Source organism: Grampus griseus (genome assembly GCF_964374135.1).
Source record: "Grampus griseus genome assembly, chromosome: 3".
Classification (NCBI taxonomy): Eukaryota; Metazoa; Chordata; class Mammalia; order Artiodactyla; family Delphinidae; genus Grampus; species Grampus griseus.
Genome location: NC_139019.1, coordinates 166,480,235 through 166,501,720, shown reverse-complemented (window position 1 = coordinate 166,501,720; position 21,486 = coordinate 166,480,235). Strand labels below are relative to the sequence as shown.

General features: G+C 52.0%; 2 protein-coding genes across 9 annotated transcripts in view; both read left to right on the top strand.

Annotated features, from left to right (window-relative positions):
• The window catches only part of HNRNPM (heterogeneous nuclear ribonucleoprotein M), a 174,766-nt gene that overhangs the window by 112,727 nt on the left and 40,553 nt on the right, over positions 1–21,486 (top strand). The window lies entirely within an intron of this gene.
• MARCHF2 (membrane associated ring-CH-type finger 2) lies at positions 6,126–20,636 on the top strand. The gene is made up of 5 exons (XM_082652338.1): positions 6,126–6,264; positions 10,082–10,309; positions 15,712–15,907; positions 17,374–17,583; positions 19,833–20,636. Exons 2-5 carry the CDS (start codon positions 10,134–10,136, stop codon positions 19,989–19,991), a joined length of 741 nt encoding a protein of 246 aa, XP_082508464.1. The 5' UTR covers positions 6,126–6,264; positions 10,082–10,133; the 3' UTR covers positions 19,992–20,636.

The following is a 21,486-nucleotide window of genomic DNA, read 5'->3' as shown; positions in this document are numbered from 1 at the left end:
CAGAGAGGGGGATGCACGCCCTCCAGGCACTGGCTGCCCTGCCTGGAGGGATGGGCGAGCCCAGATACATCTCTCCCGAGGAGCTCAGAGCCACAGGGAATGTTCCGAAAAGGGGGGTGGAGTAAGTCAGGGTGTGTGGTCCAGGCCAAAGGGGTATCCTGGGCCAAGGACGTTGGTGGGAGAGCTGGGGGTCTGGTGGGAGCCGTTCATAACAGCCCTTGGGGGCACTGACTCCTCTGGGTTTGGACAGGGCAGGGCGTGGAGAGGGTGGGTGGTGGAAGGAGAGGTCGGGAGGGCCAGGAAAAGTGGTGAGGCACCCTGAAGGATTTCAAGCAGTCAGAAGATGAAATCTGGGACTTCCCTGGTAGTCTGGTGGTTAGGACTCTGCGCTTCCACTGCAGGGGGCACGGGTTCATCCCTGGTTAGGGGAACTAAGATCCCGGATGCCCTGCAGCGTAGCCAAAAAAAAAAAAAAAATCAAACCTTTCTGGAGCCTCTGTGATTGGCCAGCCCTGGGGCATATACCTGAGAACAAGAATGATGTGACCCTGTGCCCTTGGGGGGTCACAGTACAGCGATGTTGTTTCAATTACTCCACAGTCAGTGATTTACTAAGCACAGCGTGTTCTCTCTGTGCCAGGCACTTTTAAAAAAATATATAAATTTATTTTATTTACTTTTGGCTGCGTTGGGTCTTCATTGCTGCACACGGGCTTTCTCTTGTTGCGGTGAGTGGGGGCTTCTCATCGCAGTGGCTTCTCTTGTTGCGGAGCACGGACTCTAGGCGCGCGGGCTTCAGTAGTTGAGGCTCGTGGGCTCTACAGCGCAGACTCAGTAGCTGTGGCGCAAGGGCTTAATTGCTCCACGGCATGTGGGATCTTCCTTGGATCCCGCCACCAGAGAAGCCCCGGGAACCAGGTTTTTCACCGTCACAGAAGGACTTTAGAAACATGTAAAGCGGCTGGAATAAACCTTGGTGTTGAATTCGAATTAGAGATATTGGTGGGCACTCATGCGTTTAAAGACATAAGATAATATAGGGACATATTGTAACATATTACATTGAGAGAAGCAAGAAATAATGACACTGGTCTTCCCTGGTGGCGCAGAGGTTAGGAATCCGCCTGCCAATGCAGGGGACACGGGTTCGAGCCCTGGTCCGGAAAGATCCCACATGACACGGAGCAACTAAGCCCGTGCGCCACAGCTGCTGAGCCTGCGCTCTAGAGCCCCGTGAGGCACAACTACTGAAGCCTGCATGCCTAGAGCCCGTGCCTAGAGCAACAAGAGAAGCCACCGCAATGAGAAGCCCGCGCACCACAAAGAAGAGTAGTCCCCGCTAGCCGCAACTAGAGAAAGCCTGCGCGCAGCAACGAAGACCCAAGCAGCCAAAAATAAATCAATAAATTTGTTTTTTAAAAAAAAAGAAATAATGATACTGTGGTAGCAATGAGCCCACCTGGCACCCAGATCTTGGTTTCTAAATATTATTCCCCACTAAACAGAAGGAAAGCTCCTTGGAGAAAGGGTGGAGTCCAGAGCTGGGGCCGGTAAAATTTCAAGAAAAAACCACTCTGGAGCATCTTGTTGAGCCAATAAGGAAGGAAGTGCCAAAGATGGAATTAGAAAACAATCATCATTTAGCAACCATTATCTGATAGAAGAGACAGACATGGTGGACACCTCCGTGCCACTCCCTTTTTCCTGCCTTCATTGAGGATGTGCTGCCTGGAGCCACAGCAGCCATCTAGCTACATGAGAAAAAGGCCAAGAGAATCTAGGTCATTAACCCTAATATCATTTGACCAAATCAATGCCAGCAGCCATCCTCCTCCAGAATTCTTGTAAATAAACATAAAACCCTCTTTGCTAACAACAGCAACAAAATTTAATTCAGGCAAGAATCATCAATGAATATTAAATCTGGTGGGTGAAGGTCTGTTGAGGAGCAGATATTTAATCAGTTTCATGGTATCTTCCAATAAGGCACTTACTGATAAGTGCAACATGAACTCATGCTGGAGAAACCTGGAAGACACCATTTAATTAATTAATTAATTAATTTAAAAAAATATATATTTTTTTGATGTGGACCATTTTTATTTTATTTATTTATTTTTGGCTGCGCTGGGTCTTCCTTGTTGCGTGCGCACTTTCTCTAGCTGCGGCGAGCGGGGTCTACTCTTCGTTGCAGTGCGTGGGCTTCTCAGTGCGTTGGCTGAGCACGGGCTCTAGGCACGCGGGCTTCAGTCGTTGTGGCTCGTGGGCTCTAGAGCGCAGGCTCAGTAGCTGTGGCGCACGGGCTTTGTTGCTCCGGGGCATGTGGGAACTTCCCGGACCAGGGCTTGAACCCTTGTCCTCTGCATTGGCAGGTGGATTCTTAACCACTGCGGATGTGGACCATTTTTAAAGCCCTTATTGAATTTGTTACAATATTGCTTCGTTTTATGTTTTGGTTTTTTGGCTGCCAGGCATGTGAGATCTTAGCTCCCCGACCAGGGATGGAACCCACACCCCCTGCATTGGAAGGGAAAGTCTTAACAACTGGACCTCAGGGGAAGTCCCTGGAAGACACCGTTTTAACATAATCAGGTTAATATAATTAGGGTAGGTTATAAGTAGTGGAAGAAATCAACATTCTTTGCCTCCTGATACATGCACTGAGAACACAACATCACTTCTGTGGTTTCTGTCCTAAATGCATGTCATGAGGAAATATTAAAGAAAAGCAAATTGAGAGGCTTTCTACAAAATAACTAGCCAGTAATCTCCAAAAATATCAAGGTCATAAAAGACAAGGAAAGAACGAGGAATTGTTCCAGACTGCAGGAGACTGGATTAGACAGCAAAATACAACATGTGATCCTGGGACGGATGCTGGAGATTTAAAGAACTTTACTGAAACTCTGAATGGGATTTGGGAATTACCTGGTGATACTGGATCCATATTAATTTCCTGATTTTGAAGATCATACTGTGATTATGTGGAAGAATGTGCTTTACTTAAGAAATAAACTGGGGGGCTTCCCTGGTGGCGCAGTGGTTGAGAGTCCGCCTGCCGATGCAGGGGACACGGTTCGTGCCCCGGTCCGGGAAGATCCCACATGCCGCGGAGCGGCTGGGCCCGTGAGCCATGGCCGCTGAGCCTGCGCATCCGGAGCCTGTGCTCCGCAATGGGAGAGGCCACAACAGTGAGAGGCCCGAGTACCGCAAAAAAAAAAAAAAAAAAAAAAGGAATAAACTGAGACTTCTCTGGTGGTGCAGTGGTTAAGAATACGCCTGCCAATGCAGGGGAAACAGGTTCAAGCCCTGGTCCGGGAAGATTCCCCCATGCTGTGGAGCAACTAAGCCTGTGCGCCACAGCTACTGAGCCTGCGTTCTAGAGTCTGCGAGTTACAACTACTGAGCCCACGTGCCACAACTACTGAAGCCTGCGTGCCTAGAGCCCGTGCTCTGCAACAAGAGAAGCCACTGCAACGAGAAGCCCGTGCACCGCAACGAAGAGTAGCCCTTGCTCGCCACAACTAGAGAAAGCCCAAGGGGAGCAATGAAGACACGACGCAGCCAAAAATAAAAATTAATTGATTAATAAATTTTAAAAAGTTAAGAAAACCAATCGGTTAAAAAAAAAAAGAAAGAAAGAAACACTAGAGACTTCACTGGTGGTCCAGTGATTAAGAATCGGCCTTCCAATGCAGGGGATGTGGGTTCGATCACTGGTCAAGGAACTAAGATCCCACATGCCTCAGGGCAACTAAGCCCGTGCACCTCAACTACTGAGCCCACTTGCCACAACTAGGGAGAAGCCCGCCTGCCTCAAAGAAAGAAAGAAACACTGAAGAATTAAGGGTTAATGAGACACCATGTGTGTATCTTTTACTCAAAGGATTCAAAAATGTTAACAATTGGGGAATCTGGGCAAAGTGTTTATGGGAGCTCTTGCATTCTTTCTGCAACTTTTATGTAAATTTGACATTATTTTAAGATAAAAAATTAAAAACCCAAATGCACAAAGTTGAACATTTGATGCATTTTGATCTGCAATCATTATCCTTATTGAGGATCAAATTGTCCAGTTCGTGGCCAATGGAAGCTTCTTATTGGCTCCCATTGACATTATCTCACCAGGTAATGTCTTTGATAACTCCCTTTCTGGTACATCAAGATGTGCCATTTTTGTCTGTACATTTCCTGCCCCTGACTCAGAATCAGATTTTTCCTCAGTGTTCCTGGCTTCTTTCAACTGGAAATGGTATTTAGAGACCACGATCTGGGCTTATGGGGTGCTTATTAAGAAGGTTGGTCTTTGTTTCAGACTTTTTTTCAGTGGACAGAGGTAGGAAATGTTTGCTTTTTATAAAGATAAAATATATCATGATACTCCCAATTCAAATTCAAGACCACAGGGTTTTTCTTTAATGTGATCAATCTTACATCTGTACCTCCTTCACTCCCTCTGAAAAGCTCAGTTCTTGACACCAACATAATCACTCCTTTTCTTTATCCCAGACTAAATGTGCAACAAGCTCAGAATAACAATTTTAACACCACCACCACCAATATAGTGGTATGTACAATCAAACTGTGGAGTTTTAAAGTCATTAGTTCATCTCTGCGTTGTTTTGTCACCAACTGGATACACAGGTTAATTTGTTTTATCTTATTTTTGTTTTTAGGGATATCTTATATTTAAAATTTTGTTTTAAAGTTATATAAAATATTTACATGGTTGTAAAGTCAGATATCCAAAACAAGGTACAGTTTTAAAAATCTAGCTTCTATCTTTGTCCCTTCTATTTTACCCCTTCCCTCTATAGGTAACCTTTTAAAAGCTGTTATGATTTATTGTTCCTTTTCTTTTCTTTTTTTTTTTTTTGCTGTACGCGGGCCTCTCACTGTTGTGGCCTCTCCTGTTGCGGAGCACAGGCTCCGGACGCGCAGGCTCAGCGGCCATGGCTCACGGGCCCAGCCGCTCTGCGGCATGTGGAATCTTCCCGGACCGGGGCACGAACCCGTGTCCCCTGCATCGGCAGGCGGACTCTCAACCCCTGTGCCAGCAGGGAAGCCCTTATTGTTCCATTTTTGAAAAATGTAAGCTAGTACAGCACAGAAGAATCTGATTAAGGTAATTGAGCTGATCTACATATTCAATAAAGGCAGGGGAAGAAAGGAGTATTGAGGCCATTCTCCATCCCCACCTCAAGCTCTTTGCATCCCACCTCAAGCTCTTCACCATTGTCAGTTCCATTGCTTCTTTAGGGAAATATTTTTGGACTTTCCAAATATTCCATGATATGCCTCCCTCACTCGCTATAATTTATCACCTTTGAAATTAAGAATTACATAATTGACTGCTTAATGTCTATGTCATTCCCTAGACTGAGGTCCATGAGAGCAGCAATATTTACTCAACATTGTGTCCACAGCGCCTAGCACAGTGCCTGGCTCATAATAGGCCCTCTTATTGATGCTTATTACATCTAATGAATGAATTTGTTGTATGTATGAATGAATGTGAATGATAAATAAATGATGTTGGCTTTATGCTCTTCCACGGCCCCTTAACCTCTCTAGACTTCTGTAGTTCCTCTCTGTAAAATGTAATCGGACGGTTCATCCCTCCCCCAGGATTGGCGAGAAGCCTAAGAGAGGTGACGAACACTTACAAATCCCTTCGCTAGTGTCGCGTTGAATTCTTTTTGTTTTTTTTAACATCTTTATTGGGGTATAATTGCTTTACAATGGTGTGTTAGTTTCTGCTTTATAACAAAGTGAATCAGTTATACATATACATATGTTCCCATATCTCCTCCCTCTTGCGTCTCGCTCCCTCCCACCCTCCCTCGCGTTGAATTCTGTAACAGTATCTATTAACTGGTCTTCTGCAGGTGGCGCCACGTGCCCCGCTCGTGCCCCGAGTCGGCATGGGGAGGGGCCAGGGATGGGGGCGGGGCATAGACTGGGGTGGAGCCAGGACGCAGCAGGGGCGGGGCCAGCAGCTGCGGCGCCGCCGGGCCTGTGCGGCCCAGGACGTCCTCGTCGCCTCTGGCCCCGCCTCCCAGGGCGGGAGTTCTACGGCGACTGGCCAGTGTAGGCGAGAGGCGGTCGCCATTGGTTCGTGGCGCCGTCTGCTTGGCGGGCGGTGTCCCGACGCAGGTGCCGGCCGGAGCGGAGCTAGCGGCGCTGACGAGACCGGCCGGGCCGGGACCAGGGCCGGGGCAAGCGGAGGGGCCTGCGCGGCCGCCCGGCCCGGCCGCGGATCAGGTAGGCACGGGCGGGAGGATGGGGCCGGAGGGTGCCGATCCGCGGGCCGGCCCCGAGTTTGAGGCCCGAGCCCGGCCCCCAGGCGGGACGGCCGGGCTCGGACAGTCGGCCTCAGCCTTCCCAGGGACTAGGTGATCGCAATTTCCGTCTTTGCAGAAGTCAGGAGGTCCTCTGGGGGCCGGCACACAGTAGGTGCCTCTCTGAGCCTCGGTCTCCTCATCTGTGAAACCGGGTCATCCTAGTACCAACCTAATTGGGCTGTTGGGAGGAATCAGGAGGTGGCAAATGAGGAAAGCGCTCTGCACACAGTAGGCGGTCAGTAAATGACCAGTCACCTTCCCCAACCTCCTCCTCAGAGGGGCTCTGCCAGGAAAATAGTAAATATAATGACCCAGGCACTTGGTTAGCAGAGTGCCTGCCTGTTCGTGTGTGCTCAAAACGGGATAGCCAGAATTTATAGGATTAGGTCATTTAGTCCTCTATCGACCATATTAAGTGGAAGTACTAGAAACGTTCCCTGCTATACGGATGAGGAATCAAGGCTCAGAGAGGTCAAGCCTTTTGCACAGGGCTACACAGCGAGTAATGATCAGAGCTGCGATTAGAGCCTGGCCTTCAGTGCAGGGCCATTCAAGTACTGAAGGGCATACAGGAGCCTCTCTGTGGTAAGTGAAGAGGAATGAATGCATTTGACAGGCTCCATGTTTATCCTAAAAAATAATAACAGTGAGCATTTGTTGAGTGCTTACTGTGTGCCAGGCACTGGCTGTGCCTTGTCTCATCAAAGCCTACCAACAGCTCTATAAGCTGATGACGGTAATTATCAATAGAGCTAATATTTATTGTCTTTCTCATATTTATGCATGTATGAGCTGGGTTTCACTGGGACCCCCATTATACAGAAGAGAAAACTGAGGCCCAGAGAGCAAAGCAGCTGGACTGAGATGACACTGTGGGGAGCTAGGGCCCTTCTTCCCTTGGATTCCTGCCCTCAGAAAAAAGGAGTCTGGGTAGGTGTGGAAAGGTTGTGGTTCCCCAGCGCCACCCCAGACAAGCCTAGCCAAGGGCGAGCTTCGCTGGAGGAATTGAGCCTGGCTGCTCCTTCCCAGGAAGCCCTCAGCAGACACAGTCCACTAGCTTCATCAACTTATTTGACAAAGGAGAAAAATGAGGCCCAGAGAAGCCAAGTGTCTTGTCCCAGGACAGACAGCATTAGTAACAGAGTCAGGACTTAAAAGAACCCAGATCTCTTGAGTCCCAGACCCACCCACTGGACTAAGTTCAAATCCTGGCACTGTCCTGACTTAGCTGTGTGATCTTGGGCAAGAAGCTGCCCCTCTCTGAGCCTCAGTCTCCTCACCTGTCAAGTGGGGGTAATTATTGGACTTACGTCATAGTTTTGTTGTGAAGACTCAGTGAAATCCATCTCTCAAGCACTGGGCCAAGTTTGCTTGAGGCATTGGCTCGCTCTGCCATCCCAGCAGCCCCAGAGCTGCAGCCACCCTATCCTTGCATCCAGCCTCGAGTTTGGCCTCTTGCAAGCCCAAGCCTCTGTGCTTTGCACAGATCTCTAGCCTCTAAATATTTCTGATTCCCGTCATGGGTGCTGGCAGACCAGGGTCTGGGGGGCGGGCTCAAGAGACCTGGCTCTCCCAACCCTGCATTTACACAGAGGAGGGGCTGAAAAATTAATGCAGGAACTCTGTACTAGACACAGGGCCAGGTGCTGGAGAGACTGATGAGTGGAAGACAGACGTGGTTAAACCAGTAGATGAAGAAATAAGAGCATTTCATGGGAATTCCCTGGCGGTCCAGTGGTTAGGACTCTGCTCTTTCACTGCTGAGGGTCCAGGTTCAATCCCTAGTCGGGGAGCTAAGATCCCACAAGCCGTGCGGTGCGACCAAAAAAGAAAAAAAGGGAAAGAAATAAGGGCATTTCAGGCCCGTAGGCAGAGAGTCTTCTGCGCTGTTCCTAAGGCCGCTGAGTCACTGGACCCCCTGGGTCTGGCCGTTGCCCGGTTCTTGGATGGATCGAGAGGGAGCCCACTGCGGCCGTATGCCTGAGCACCCTCTCCAGTAGCTGCTGACTCAGGAATAAAGGCGGCATTGGCCTCTCAAAATAAAAAGGAAAGAGCATTTCAGAGAGGGGTACATTCTGTAAGGGCAATAATGTGGACACCAATGGCACTTTGACCAGAGTGGTCAGGGAAAGCCTCTCTGGGGAGGTGACCTTTGAAGGGGACACTTATAACAACTGTTTGAGTTCAGTAAGCTTAGAACAGTACCCGGCTTGCAGTAGGTACTTAATAAACAGTAGCTGCTATTATTATTTTGGTGATTTGCAGGCCTTGCATTAGCAGATTTTACCAGTGTTTTTGTTTTTCCCTTGACAGTAAAAGAAATGATAGAACTTAATATACAGTAGCTGTGATGTTTCTTGTGATGCCCAATTACTTGCAGAAATGTGAAGGCCAATCCTTGGAGGGGCAAGAGGAGTGGATTCCCCTCTGCCTGCATTCCCTTGGGTAACCCAGCGACTTCCCTGCTGGCCTCTGAGCTGGAAATTCTGGTTGCAGGCACTCGGAAGGGACAGCAGTGTACACAACATGGCAGGCCTGGCCACTGCCCTGAGGATGTTATCTCAGTCATGCAGCCTTCCTCCCAGCCTCCTCCTGCCTCTGGGCTGACACTTGCTTATGTGGCCAACAGCAGCCCAACTATAGAGGCTCAGAAGGGCCTGCTGAGCCTGGAGGTCTTCTGGCTGAGCTGTTCAGAGACTGTTGATCTGGCAGCAGACTGTCCTGGTGCGAAAAGTTAGCCAATGACTTACACTGCTTCCCTCCCGCCCCTCTTTGGGTCTCAGAGTTTGACTGGCAAGGGTTGGTAAAAAACAATTGTGGGGGGACCTCAGCGAGTGTTTCGGGGGTCTCTGGATCATAGTTCCTAGGGACAAACGGTGGAGTATGAGACAAGTTTGGGACAGAGATCCTTAGCTCCAGAGCACCTGTATTGGCTTCAAGAGGCCTCTGTTACTTTCATGAAATTCTCCAAGGGAAACACACAAGACTCGCTGGCTGGTTCTGTGATGGAAGAAGAGCTTGCCAAGGGTTCCTTTTTTCAGGTCAGACCCTGGGGTGGGGGACAGAATCCTGCTGAAGTCTCCCACCCAGAGCAGACTCCAGATTGCTCTGGTGGCCTTTCCTTGGGGACAGAGGCATGGGTTAGAGCAGCTGCTTTGGTGGGTGGGGACAGAGACTGTCATGGTCCTCCCCAGCCTGGGCCACTTCCTTGATAGCCTGAGTTATCAAGGAGTTCAGAGCCCCACAAGAGGCCGTCAACCAGGAGGGTCAATGTGACTCACCATCCTGGTCTGCTGGGCCAAGTTTCTAGCTCAGTTCTGGCCCACTCAAAGGTGGGCGTGAGCCCAGGTCCAGCAATCCAGTCCATGGAGAACAGTCTCTACATGGTTGGCGGGCATGGTTCTGTTCCTGGAAAGCGCCAAGCACAGGGCCTGCTACACAGAAGGTGTTCAGTCACTGTTAGGTGCTGTTATTATGTCTGGAAAGGTGATATTGGGGGTGACCTGCATGCTTTGCAGGCTGGGCCGGGCTGGCCTTTCTTAGGAGGGTCAGAGGTAATATAATCAAGCCCCTGAGACGTGCCAGGCCTGGGCTGAGCTGCATGTGTGACCTTGTTGAATCCTCACAGCCCCCTCCAAAGCCCCATTGTATAGATTGGGCAACCGAGGCTCAGAGAGCTGGATTCGGTGTGTGGCTTGCTAACCTTGCCCTTAATCTTCCTGCCGGCCTCTCCCCAGGCTCCTGGGACCATGGGCCTCGGGCCCTGAGGACGCGGGGCTCCCTGTGGCCATGACGACGGGTGACTGCTGTCACCTCCCTGGCTCCCTGTGCGACTGCTCCGACAGCCCCGCCTTCTCCAAGGTCGTGGAGGCCACGGGCCTTGGGCCACCCCAGTATGTGGCACAGGTGACTTCAAGGGACGGCCGGCTCCTCTCAACTGTCATCCGGGCCTTGGACACACCGAGGTTAGTGGTGGCCAAGCAGGGATCTTTGCCTTCACTCACTTCGCTCTCGGGCCCAAGGGATTTCCTCCCAGCCCTGCCTGGGGTCAGAAATCCAACTGCGGGAATCCCCTGGTGGTCCAGTGGTTAGGGCTTGGCGCTTTCACTGCCGGGGCCTGGGTTCGATCTCTGGTCGGGGAACTAAGATCCCACTAGCCGCGGGCCAGAAACAAAAACAAAAAAGAAATCCAGCCACCTAGAGGGGCCAGGTGGGCAAATAAACCAGTAATCACCACGTGGAAACTGGCTAGCCAGGTCTGATTCTTCATGAAAAGCAGAAACTCCAGATTACTGGGTGAAATCTGAAGGTCCGATGTTGACGAGTAGCTCACGTCTTGGGGGGGCTGCTTGAGGAGATGGCTGGCTGTGGGCTCAGGGTGCCTGGGCTCGGGTCCTGAGTAGAAGCCTCTCTCCCTGTACAACCTGGGAAGAGTTGCTTCACCCCGTATCTCTAAACTGGGGACGCCTTCCTCACTGGGTTGTTTTGAGAGTACGTGGCCGTGGTCCACATAAAGTGCCCGCAAGGGGCTTTGCCGCCTCCTAAGCAGTTGATAAATGTATTTAAACCTCCGTGCCAGCCTTCCAGACCCACGTGTGAGCTGAGTCTGCCTGGTTCACCAACTTGTCACCAGTTCCAAGGAAAAGAGATTTAAGGAAACCCCACACAAATTTAAATCCACTTTAACTCATTAAGATTTAATCTGGCCACCAGTTTTTCAAGTTTAATGTATTTTCATGATGTTTACTTGAGACAAGTTAATTCATAAGCTTTTCTTTCCAATTTTTTTTTATTGTTACGATATAACACAATTTAGCTTCTTGGCCATTTTATTTTTATTTAATTTATTTATTTTATTTATTTATCTTTGGCTGTGTTGGGTCTTCGTTGCTGCACGCGGGCTTTCTCTAGTGTGGCAAGCAGGCGCTACTCTTCGTTGCGGTGCGCGGGCTTCTCATTGTGGTGGCTTCTCTTGTTGCAGAGCATGGACTCTAGGTGCGCAGCTTCAGTAGCTGTGGCGTGCAGACTCAGTAGTCGTGGCTCGTGGGCTCTAGAGCGCAGGCTCAGTAGTTGTGGCGCACGGGCTTAGTTGCTCCGTGGCATGTGGGTTCTTCCCAGACCAGGGCTCGAACCCGTGTGCCCTGCGTTCGCAGGCGGATTCTTAACCACTGCGCCACCAGGGAAGCCCTCTTGGCCATTTAAAAGTGTACAGTTCAGTGGCTTTAAGTACATTCACAGTGTTGTGCAACCATCACCACCATTCAACCCCATAACTGTTTTGATCTTGCAAAACTGAAACTCTGTCCTCATTAGACACTCACTCCCCAGCCCCCGGCCCCCACCATCTACTTTCTGTCTCTGTGGATCTGACTCCTGTAGGGACCCCCTGTGAGTGGACTCAGACAGTATTTGTCCTTTTGTGACGGCTTCTTTCACTGAGCATCATGTCTCTAGGGTTCATCTGTGTTGTAGCAGGTGTCAGAGTCAATTCATAAGCTTTTCATTCAAAACATAAAAAGAAGCAGATGGAAGCCTTGCAGTGCTTTGGAGGGAGCCCACTGCCAGTCACCCTGTAAGTCTTTGCCTGGCATCACTTCTTTCAGGAAGCCTTGCCTAAGCCCAGATGAGATTGGCGTTCTCCTTCTGGGCTTCTTCCAGGGTCTTGGTTTTTATGTCTGCATCTCCATCAGACCCCCTGAAGTCAGGACAGGGTCTGTGCTGCTTGAGCCAGGCTGGGAGCAAGGGGACCCTTGGTGGGCCCAGGGGCCTCCTAGCCAGAGCTGCCGGGGTGGGGGGCAGGGAGGAAGTCTCCCTCCATGGGGTTCCTGGGGGCCACTGAGTGAGTTGACGTCACCTTGCCCCACCCTCCCTTTTTACACCTGGGGAAACCGAGTCCCAGAGGGAGCTGGACCCCTGCCAGTGTCACTGAGCAGAGCTGAGGCTTGAACCTAGGGCTCCCCCTTGGGTGTGGGGGGCAGGAGGAGAAGCCTGTTCGGTCCCATCAGCCTCCCCTGCAGCCCTCAGAGACCCAGGCAAGCAGCGGTACCAGAGCGGCCCCTCCGCGGGCAGCTGGTGGTCAGGACAGCTCTGCCCACTGAGACCGACCGCAGGGCCCTCCTGATCTGCCCCTCTGCCATTTTTTATTTTTTTGGCTGGATTGTATGGTAGTGCTATTTTTTTTTTAATTTTTAAATTTTTTATATAATTTTTAAAGGTTACAGTCCATTTACAGTTATTACAAAATATTGGCTCTATTCCCGGTGCTGTACAAGACATCCCTGTAACCTATCTGACACCCGATAGTTCGTACCTCCCGCTTCCCGACCCTCACGTTGCCCTTCTCCTCCCTCTCCCCTCTGGTAACCACTAGTTTGTTCTCTATATCTCTGAGTCTGCTTTTTGTGTTGTTATACTCACTAGTTTCTTGTATTTTTTAGATTCCACACATAAGCGTATAGTAATTGTCTTTCTCTGTCTGACTCATTTCACTCAGCATAACACCCTCCAAGTCCATCCGTGTTGCTGCAAATGGCAAAATTTCGTTCTTTTTGACGGCTGTCTCTTCTGCCTTTTTGTTTTGTTTTGGTTTTGGGCTGCACCGTGAGGCATGTGGGATCTTAATTCCCCGGCTAGGGATCGAACCCGTACTCCCTGCAGTGGAAGCACGGAGTCTTAACCACTGGACCGCCAGGGAAGTCCCCCCTCTGCCTTTTTTTTTTTTTTTTCTTGCCGTACGCGGGCCTCCCACTGTTGTGGCCTCTCCCGCTGTGGAGCACAGGCTCCAGACGCGCAGGCTCAGCGGCCATGGCTCACGGGCCCAGCCGCTCCGTGGCACGTGGGATCTTCCCGTACCGGGGCACGAGCCCGCGTCCCCTGCATCGGCAGGCGGACTCTCAACCACTGCGCCACCAGGGAAGCCCCCCTCTGCCTTTTGATTCAGCTCAATCCCAACTTGCCCAGACTGAAGGCCAGGGCAGAACAACCCTTCCTAGAGAGAGGGCTGCTGTTTTCCCAGAGGGTTGTCATCATCCAGGGATGGGGCCCTCTTTACAGCCTCCTGGCCAATCTCCCCAGGAGGAAATGAGGATCCTCCACTGCCACTGCTGGGAGGTGCTGGGATCGGCAGAGGCCACACAAGCAGGTCACTGTCCCCCTCCTTCTCTTCACTCACCCTGTAACTCCTCCTCCCAGCCAGCCTGTGCCATCTGGGAGCAGCAAGGGTGGGGCTGAAAGATACTGTCCCCAGAACCTGGCTGGTTCCATGACCATAAAATCAAGCCTTCCATTTCACTTCAGAGGAGACCCTGATTCCTGGGGGCGCATGGCACCCCAAGTGGGGCAGAAAGTTCTGGACCCTGAAACCTTCAGAGGACAAAGAGGAAGGCCCAGGAGGTATCTCCAGGCCCCAGGACAATCCACAAAGGCTCAAGGCTTGAGGGCCAGCACCTGGGGCCCCTCTGGCCTCTGTGAGGCATCCATTCTCTCCGCCCCCTGGTCTGTGAGCCAGGCCCTCCTGGAAGCTGCCCTGAGCATTTCCACACCCCCCAGCCCTTCCACCTGGCCTCCTCCCGCTGCCCGATTCCCCATGGCTTCCATTTCCATCTCCCTTCTGCCCATGGAGCATGCTCTGGTCAGCTCCACTGGGATCTGTGGATGTCTCACCCGCTCCCCCGTCCCATCTCCTCCTCAACTGTATCATTTGCATAATTTTCCTCCCAGAATTTCGGGAGTAAAGCCCATTTCTCTTGCCCTACTACCGGTGGCAGGCAGCCTAGTGGCTCAGAGTATACAGGCCTGGAGTGACTTCCTGGGTTCCAATCCCAGCTGTGCCCGACGACTGGCTGTGTGACTTCTGCACAAACAGGTTAACCCCTCGATGCCTCAGTTTCCCTGTCTGTAAAACAGGGGCAAAAAGAGCACCTTCCTCCCCGGCTCCCTGTGAGAATGAGAAAAATTAACCCAGATGTTGCCCTCCAAATTGTGCATGGGACCTCATCAGTGCTCAATCATAAATCAGTGTGTGCTTTGTTTTCTTGTGTTTTGTTTTCTCTGAACTTGCACCTCTGAAGTAGGGTTCTTCAGGGACAAACCCCAAAACCGACGTGGCTCTCCCTCAAGGTCCTCGTCACTTCCACTTCCCGGCTTGGTTTCCGGAGCAGGGATCCCTTTCCTGTTCACTTGATGTGTGTGGGGAGTGTGGGAGCAGAGGGGAGCCGGGCATGCCCTTTTGACCTTGGAGGAAAAAGTAGCAGCCCAGGCACAGGATTGAGGACCAGAAAGCAGACCTGAGGGGTCAGCTCAGCTCTTGGGTTTCAAAGCAGCCAGGCCCCGTCCCACAGCAGGAGACACTGAGAAAAGGATAGAAAGTTTCTGAGGGGAAACTGGCGTTATCTGGAAAACAGCTCTCCTGCTCCGCCTCCTCCGTGTGTTCCCGAAGTCCTCTCTCTGGGCAGAAATGTGTGGAAAACAATGACTCATGTGCTGGACAGCCGCTGGGGCCACCAAGGCCACGCCCCTGGCCCTGAGCTGCCCCAGGAAGGACCCAGCATCCCCAGAGACCAAGCTGGGGCCGAGACTTCCCTGAAGCAGCTTCCTGCAGACGCTTTTTATGTCTGTTTTCCGAGCCTCACTAGAGCAGAAGAGCCAGGGAGCTCTTCTCCCTGGACGCACAGGTTTCTTAGGTAGCATGGCCTTCAGGTGCGGCTGGATCCAGAGCTTCTGATGGTGTCCTTGAGACTCTGCTTCTCCTTATCTCTTGGCTCCACCTTCCTCTGTTTCCCTCTGTTTTGGCATCATTTACAGACTCCATGTGGGGACCAGGCTGCTGCCAGCAGCTCCAGACTTACATCAGCCATGCTGCCTGTAGTTCTGGAGTTTAGGGAAAAAAAAAAAAAAAAAAGAATTTCAGGAATCAATTCCCAGTGGCTCTGATTGCATCACACATGCTGTTCCCTGAATCGGCCCCTGTGACCAGGGACGTGTGGTGTTTTGATTGGTCAGGCCTGAGGTCATTAGGGGTGTCGTCTTGAGGACCAAGAGTTGAGAGTGGATTGGTTGCCCAGTACAATCATGGTGGCATTGTAGGAGAAGGAGGAGTGGACGCTGGGCAGGCAGGTACAAGTGATGCTCACCCTGGGCTGAAAAAGGTGCCACGGGAAACTTGGGGAGGGAGCACATCACTCCACCTGTGGGAGTCTGTGAAGACTTCCCAAGGGAAAGGATATTTGGAGCCGGGCGTTGAAGGATGAGTAGGAGTTTGCCAAGTAGCAGCATATAGGGGTGATGCTGAGCTTGTGATCCAGTGCATGTGAAGTAGGCATAGACAGGAAACTTGATCGTTACTCATGTGTCCCATCTCTGTGTCTAGCGATGGTCCATTCTGCAGGATCTGCCATGAGGGAGCGAATGGGGAGAGCTTGCTGTCTCCATGTGGTTGCACCGGCACACTGGGCGCTGTGCACAAGAGCTGTCTGGAGAGATGGCTTTCCTCATCCAATACCAGCTACTGCGAGCTGTGCCACACGGAGTTTGCAGTGGAGAAGAGGCCCCGGCCCCTCACAGAGGTATGCTTGGGAGTCTGAGGTTGGAGTGGGCAGAGGGGAAGAAGGTAGGCGTGGGGCAGGAGGAGGGAATTGCCCTGGAGGATCCTGGGGGGCTGGGGAAGCAGCTTCTCTATAGGGAGGAACCTTTCTCCTGTCCCCAGGGTCAGTTCTGCTGATGGGGGTGGGGAACCGGGCCTGAGATTCCAGACCTGACAGACCCTGTGCCTCCTCCCTGTTTTGATCACTTCAGGTGACCCTAAGGCTTAGACCTGAGGAATGAGAAGGGAGTGCCCAACCTGAGGAAGGGCAGTCCTGGCAGAGGGCACAGCAAGTGCAAAGGCTCTGAGGCCAGGAGAAGCTTGGTGTTTTTGACAAAGCCCACGTGGCTGGAGTGGAGCTAGTTAAAGGAGGAGGAGAGTGGCCCAGAAGGAGGGGTAGTGGCCTTGCCGGGGGGCTTTGTGGGCCAAGCCTGGGAGCTTAGACTGTAGCCTGAGTGTGCTGGGTGGGGGTTGAGATGGGATATTCCCAGGCATGACGGGAGCCACATGGCTTTCCAGAGCATTGCTGGTTGCCCGGGTGCCCTCCAGGCTCCTCTCTGCCCAGCTTGGCTTGGCATGGGGCAGCTGAGAGCTGCAGGGGGATGTCACTGTGCCGAGGTGTGGGCTCCTGGAAATGCCCCTGGCCCACCCGGGACATTGGGCTCTTAGGAGAACAGTTGGAGGGAGAGCCAGCCTGCCTGCACCGCTCCCCCCGACACGCTCCCACCCCAGTGCCTTTGCACATGCTCTTTCTGCAGCCTCGAGCGCTGTCCCCCCCATTCTTCACCAGGCCCCTTCTGCTCATTTGGTTCTCTGTGGTGCCACCTCCTCGGCATAGCCTTCCCCATCCGGATCATTCACCCTGTTTCATGCCTCCCCCGACTAGCATGGGAGCTACGGGCAGGGACTTTTTCCTGCCATCAACTGTGGCAGGCAGTGTAGCATAGAGGCCAAGACGCACAGGTCCTGGGACAAGACTTCCTGGGCTCCAGTCCTGGCTTTGTGGACGACTAGCCATATGAGTTTGCACAAATGGGTCAGCCTCTCTGTGCCCTCAGTTTCCCCCATCTATAAAACAAGGTCATGGGACTTCCCTGGCGGTCCAGTGGTTAAGACTCCGTGCTTCCACTGCAGGGGGCATGCGTCTGATCCCCTGCATGGCCAAAAAAACCAAAGAACCAAAAAACAAAAAACAGGGGCAGAAGTGCCCCGCACCTATCCGGGCCTGGCCTGTCATCGTCATCGTCTCCATAAATATTTGAAAGAAGGAATGAACGCAGGGAGGTGCCAGGCAGGAGGCTGGTCCTGCAGGGCCCAGTGATGAAGATGGGCATCAGCAGAAGGGGCGGAGGGCCTGGCGGTCCTGCACCCCATCCCCCCGCAGAGGCTCGAGGGAGGGCGGTGCATGACGGTCTCTCTCAGCGGCTCCCCCTCCCTTCTTCCCCGCAGTGGCTGAAGGACCCAGGGCCTCGGACAGAGAAGAGGACACTGTGCTGCGACATGGTGTGCTTCCTGTTCATCACGCCTCTGGCCGCGATCTCAGGCTGGCTGTGCCTGCGTGGGGCCCAGGACCACCTCAGGCTCCATAGCCGGCTGGAGGCGGTGGGGCTCATCGCCCTCACCATTGCTCTCTTTACCATCTACGTCCTCTGGACGCTGGTGAGTGGCTGCCTGCCACAGAGCAGGCATCTGCGAGCAGTCAGGCCCGGGGTTTGGTCAGTGGCTTGGAGGGGGTAGGGGGCGCCCTGCCTGCCTCGGTTTGTGGCTGGCCCTCGGGTGGAAGCAATTCCCAGCATCTCATGGAGCTCCAGATTCCAAGCTGGTCCAAGGTCCAGGGAGCCAGGCGTGAACCTTCTGCCCCAAGGATACAAGGGCACGTGATCACCTCTGCTGAGTGCAGGCCCTGCCAGCCACGAGCTCCACCAAGACTGTACTGGCGGTGGAGGGCGGGTGAGGGGGTTGGGGGGGGAGAGGCAGAGGGACACCAAAAGGCTGCGGAAGAAAGAGTAGGAGAAAGAGAGACAGAGAGAGAGGACCATCAAGAGACAGAGAAGGGACTTCCCTGGCGGTCCAGTGGTTAAGACTCCACGCTTGCACTGCAGGGGGCATGGGTTGATCCATGGTCCGGGAACTAAGATCGATCGCCCCACACGGGGGTGGGGTGGGTGCTGAGAGAGAAAACGACTGGGGTTGAGAGAGAGGGAGTGTAGTGGGGTGTTGTCCCCGGCTTCTGGCAGGCATGAGAACCCTCACTCAGAGAGGAAAGGTCCCCAGAGTCTGGCCCCTCAGACAGAACCACTGGCCTCCAGCTGTGGGGCACTCCCTCCTCAAGAATTGTTTCCCAGCACATCCACCAAGCAGGTTTTTTTTTTGTGTGTGTGGTAGCGGGCCTCTCACTGTTGTGGCCTCTCCCGTTGCGGAGCACAGGCTCCGGACGCGCAGGCTCAGCGGCCATGGCTCACAGGCCCAGCCACTCCGCGGCATGCGGGATCCTCCCGGACCAGGGCACGAACCCGTGTCCCCTGCATTGGCAGGCGGACTCTCAACCACTGCGCCACCAGGGAAGCCCCAAGCAGGTTTTTTAATACAAGTAGGATGAAATCATAGGTCCTGCTTTGCAGTCTGCTTGTTTTCACTTTGCTAATGTCCTTTAAAAAAAAAAAAAGGCAGCCACCCAACAATCCTTGATTGTATGGGCATGCTGTATTTTTTTAACTAATCCCTTTTGATGGACACTGGGATCATTTCCAATGTTTTTTTTTTGTTGGTTTGTTTTTTTGTTTCCCTTCTTTTTTTTTGCCGTTATAAACTGTGTTTTGGATGCCACCTGTGCAAATGTTTCTTGGAACTGGCTTGGTTAAAGAGTATGAACCATTGACATTTATTGGAAAAAAAAAGTTTTTTTTTTTAATAGATTTGACTCATTAGAGCAGTTTGAGGTTAAACAGCAAAATGGAGCATAAAGTACAGAGTTCTCCAAAATCCTCCCCCACACCTGCAGAGCCTCCTCCACGATCAGCAGGGCACCAGAGCAGTGCATTTATCACAGTCGATGAACCAACACTGACACATCATCACCCCCAGCCCATAGTTTACATTAGGGGTTCACTCTTGGTGTTGAACAATTTGTGGGTTTAGACAAATGTATAATGACATGTATCCACCATTAGAGTGTCATACAGAGTATTTTCACTGCCCTAAAACCCCTGTGTGATCCTCCGGTTCATCTCTCCCTCCCCCAAGCCCTGCTAACCACTGCTTCTCTTACTGTCTCCATAGTTTTGCCTTTTCCAGAATGTCCTATAGTTGGAATCATGCAGTCTATAGCCTTTTCAGTGAAAGCACCGAGTCCTAACCACTGGACCACCAGGGAATTCCCTGTAGCCTTTTCAGATCTGCTTCTTTCCCTTAGTCATATGCATTTAAGCTTCCTCCATGTCTTTTCATGACTTGATAGCTCATTTCGTTTTGGTGCCAAATAACATTCCATCGTCTGGATGTCCCACAGTTTATTTATCCACTTACCCACTGAAGGACATCTTAGTTGCTTCCACATTTTGGCAGTTATGATCCATTGACGTTTGGCCCCTTCCAAGAGGCTTTATCACTTCACTGCCACCCTCTGAGAGACAGAAGGGGACCCCCCCCCCCTTCCACACACACACACACAGACTCTCTCACCTTTGCAGGGCCCTCAGTGCTGGTGGGGAGGTTCCCCAGGTGAGGGAATGGGTGTGTGTGCACTGTCTGTGTGAGAAATGCCTGGATGCTGCCCCTGCTTCTGCAAGCAGGAGCCTGGTCCTGGTTAGGTCGAGGCAGATCCTCAGGGGCCCGCTTTTCCTCTCTTGGGGGTAGAGGCTGGATGGCCAGAGGCTGGCCCTCCCACTCATCTCCACCCTGCCCTGCAGGTCTCATTCCGCTACCATTGCCAGCTGTACTCCGAGTGGAGAAGGACCAACCAGAAAGTGCGCCTGAAGATCCGGGCCACCGATGGCCCCGAAGGCACCCAGCACTCCTCTCTGGCAGCTGGGCTCCTGAAGAAGGTGGCAGAGGAGACGCCTGTGTGAAGGCCGGGCTGGCAGGGCCAGAGGCAGCTGGCGATGCCCTGGTGTTTGGAAGGACAGAAACTGCCCGACACTTCCGCACAGCTGGAATGCTTCTTAGGCCAAGAGATGCCAAAGTGGAGCTGATTCCGTGATTCCCGTGTGAAGCTATTCTCAGATCGTTTTGCACACTCTTACACACGAGGAGAACAGACGGACGTGGTCCCGAGCTTCGGATGGAGCAGGCACCCTGATCTCATTCTGAGGTCTACCTGGCCCCTCCTGGGCCAGCAGCCATGGCCAGAGGCGAGTCGCGGGCACCCATCGAGCTGGGAGGTTCCGCAAGCTTCTTGCACTTTTCTGCACCTGGCAGGCTCACATTCCCGGCACCCTCAACTTTATAAAGTTGCACCGTGTTTCAAAACCCACCCCCCTACCCCACCCCACCCCCAATGAATAAAAGGAGCCCTTGCTGGACAAAACGGACCTGTCAGTCACGTTTCTGAGGCCTCAAAGTGAGGGCACGGGGACCGAGGGGAGTCAGGACCACACAGAGGTAACAGCAGCAACAACCAATGCTCTCAGCTGGTTTGAGGGATCACAGGGCTAGAAGCAAAGTGCGAGTTTTCAAGTGAAGAGCAGGTAGCAAGGCTATGTATTAAATGATTTAAAATAAATATACATAAGAATAGTGTCTACTTCCTGTGTGTCTCCCGTGAGTCAGATACCCCGCTGGGCCCTTTACGCTCACTCACAAGTAATGTCCACACTTACCAAGGGTCACCCTGAAGAGGGCCCAGTACTTTTTTTTTTTTGGCCACATCATGCAGCATGTGAGGTCTTAACTCCTCAACCAGGGATCGAACCCTCACCCCCTGCATTGGAAGCACAGAGTCTTAACCACTGGACCGCCAGGGAAGTCCTGAGTTGTAGTTTGGTGCTAGGCTGACTTTCATGACCCTTAACCCTAGCAGAGAGAGAGCAAGTCTTAGACTCAGATCCTTTGACAGAGCGTATGACTGAATTTACACTTTAACAGCATCATTCTCTTATTTATTTTTTACAATAAGCTATTTATAGTAGGGTTTCAATGTGGGCTGTGAGGTAAAGCAACATTTTAACATCCTTTTTTTCTTTGACTGTACTGGGAGGCTTGCAGGATCTTAGTTCCCCAACTAGGGATCGAACCCAGGCCTTGGCAGTGAGAGGGCAGAATCCTAACCACCAGACCGTCAGCGAATTCCCAAAACATCCTTCTTTTAAAGAAAATAAAGTGTCAGTTACAGGAAAGAGTGAAGGAATTAATAGTGCAGGCAATGGCTAAACCCAGGAATCTGGGCAGTGTTGGATTAAATCAACCAGCCTATAGAGGAGAACAGCCTAGTAGAAAGTTTGTCTCCTCAGCCTGGGCTTGGCTTGTGGCTCATCTCCAGTCACACCCACTGCCGGAGAAGGGATCAGAGAAAAGGTGCCTTCTTGTCCCCGCTGCTTTGTATTCGGCCTCCTCTCCATGATTCTG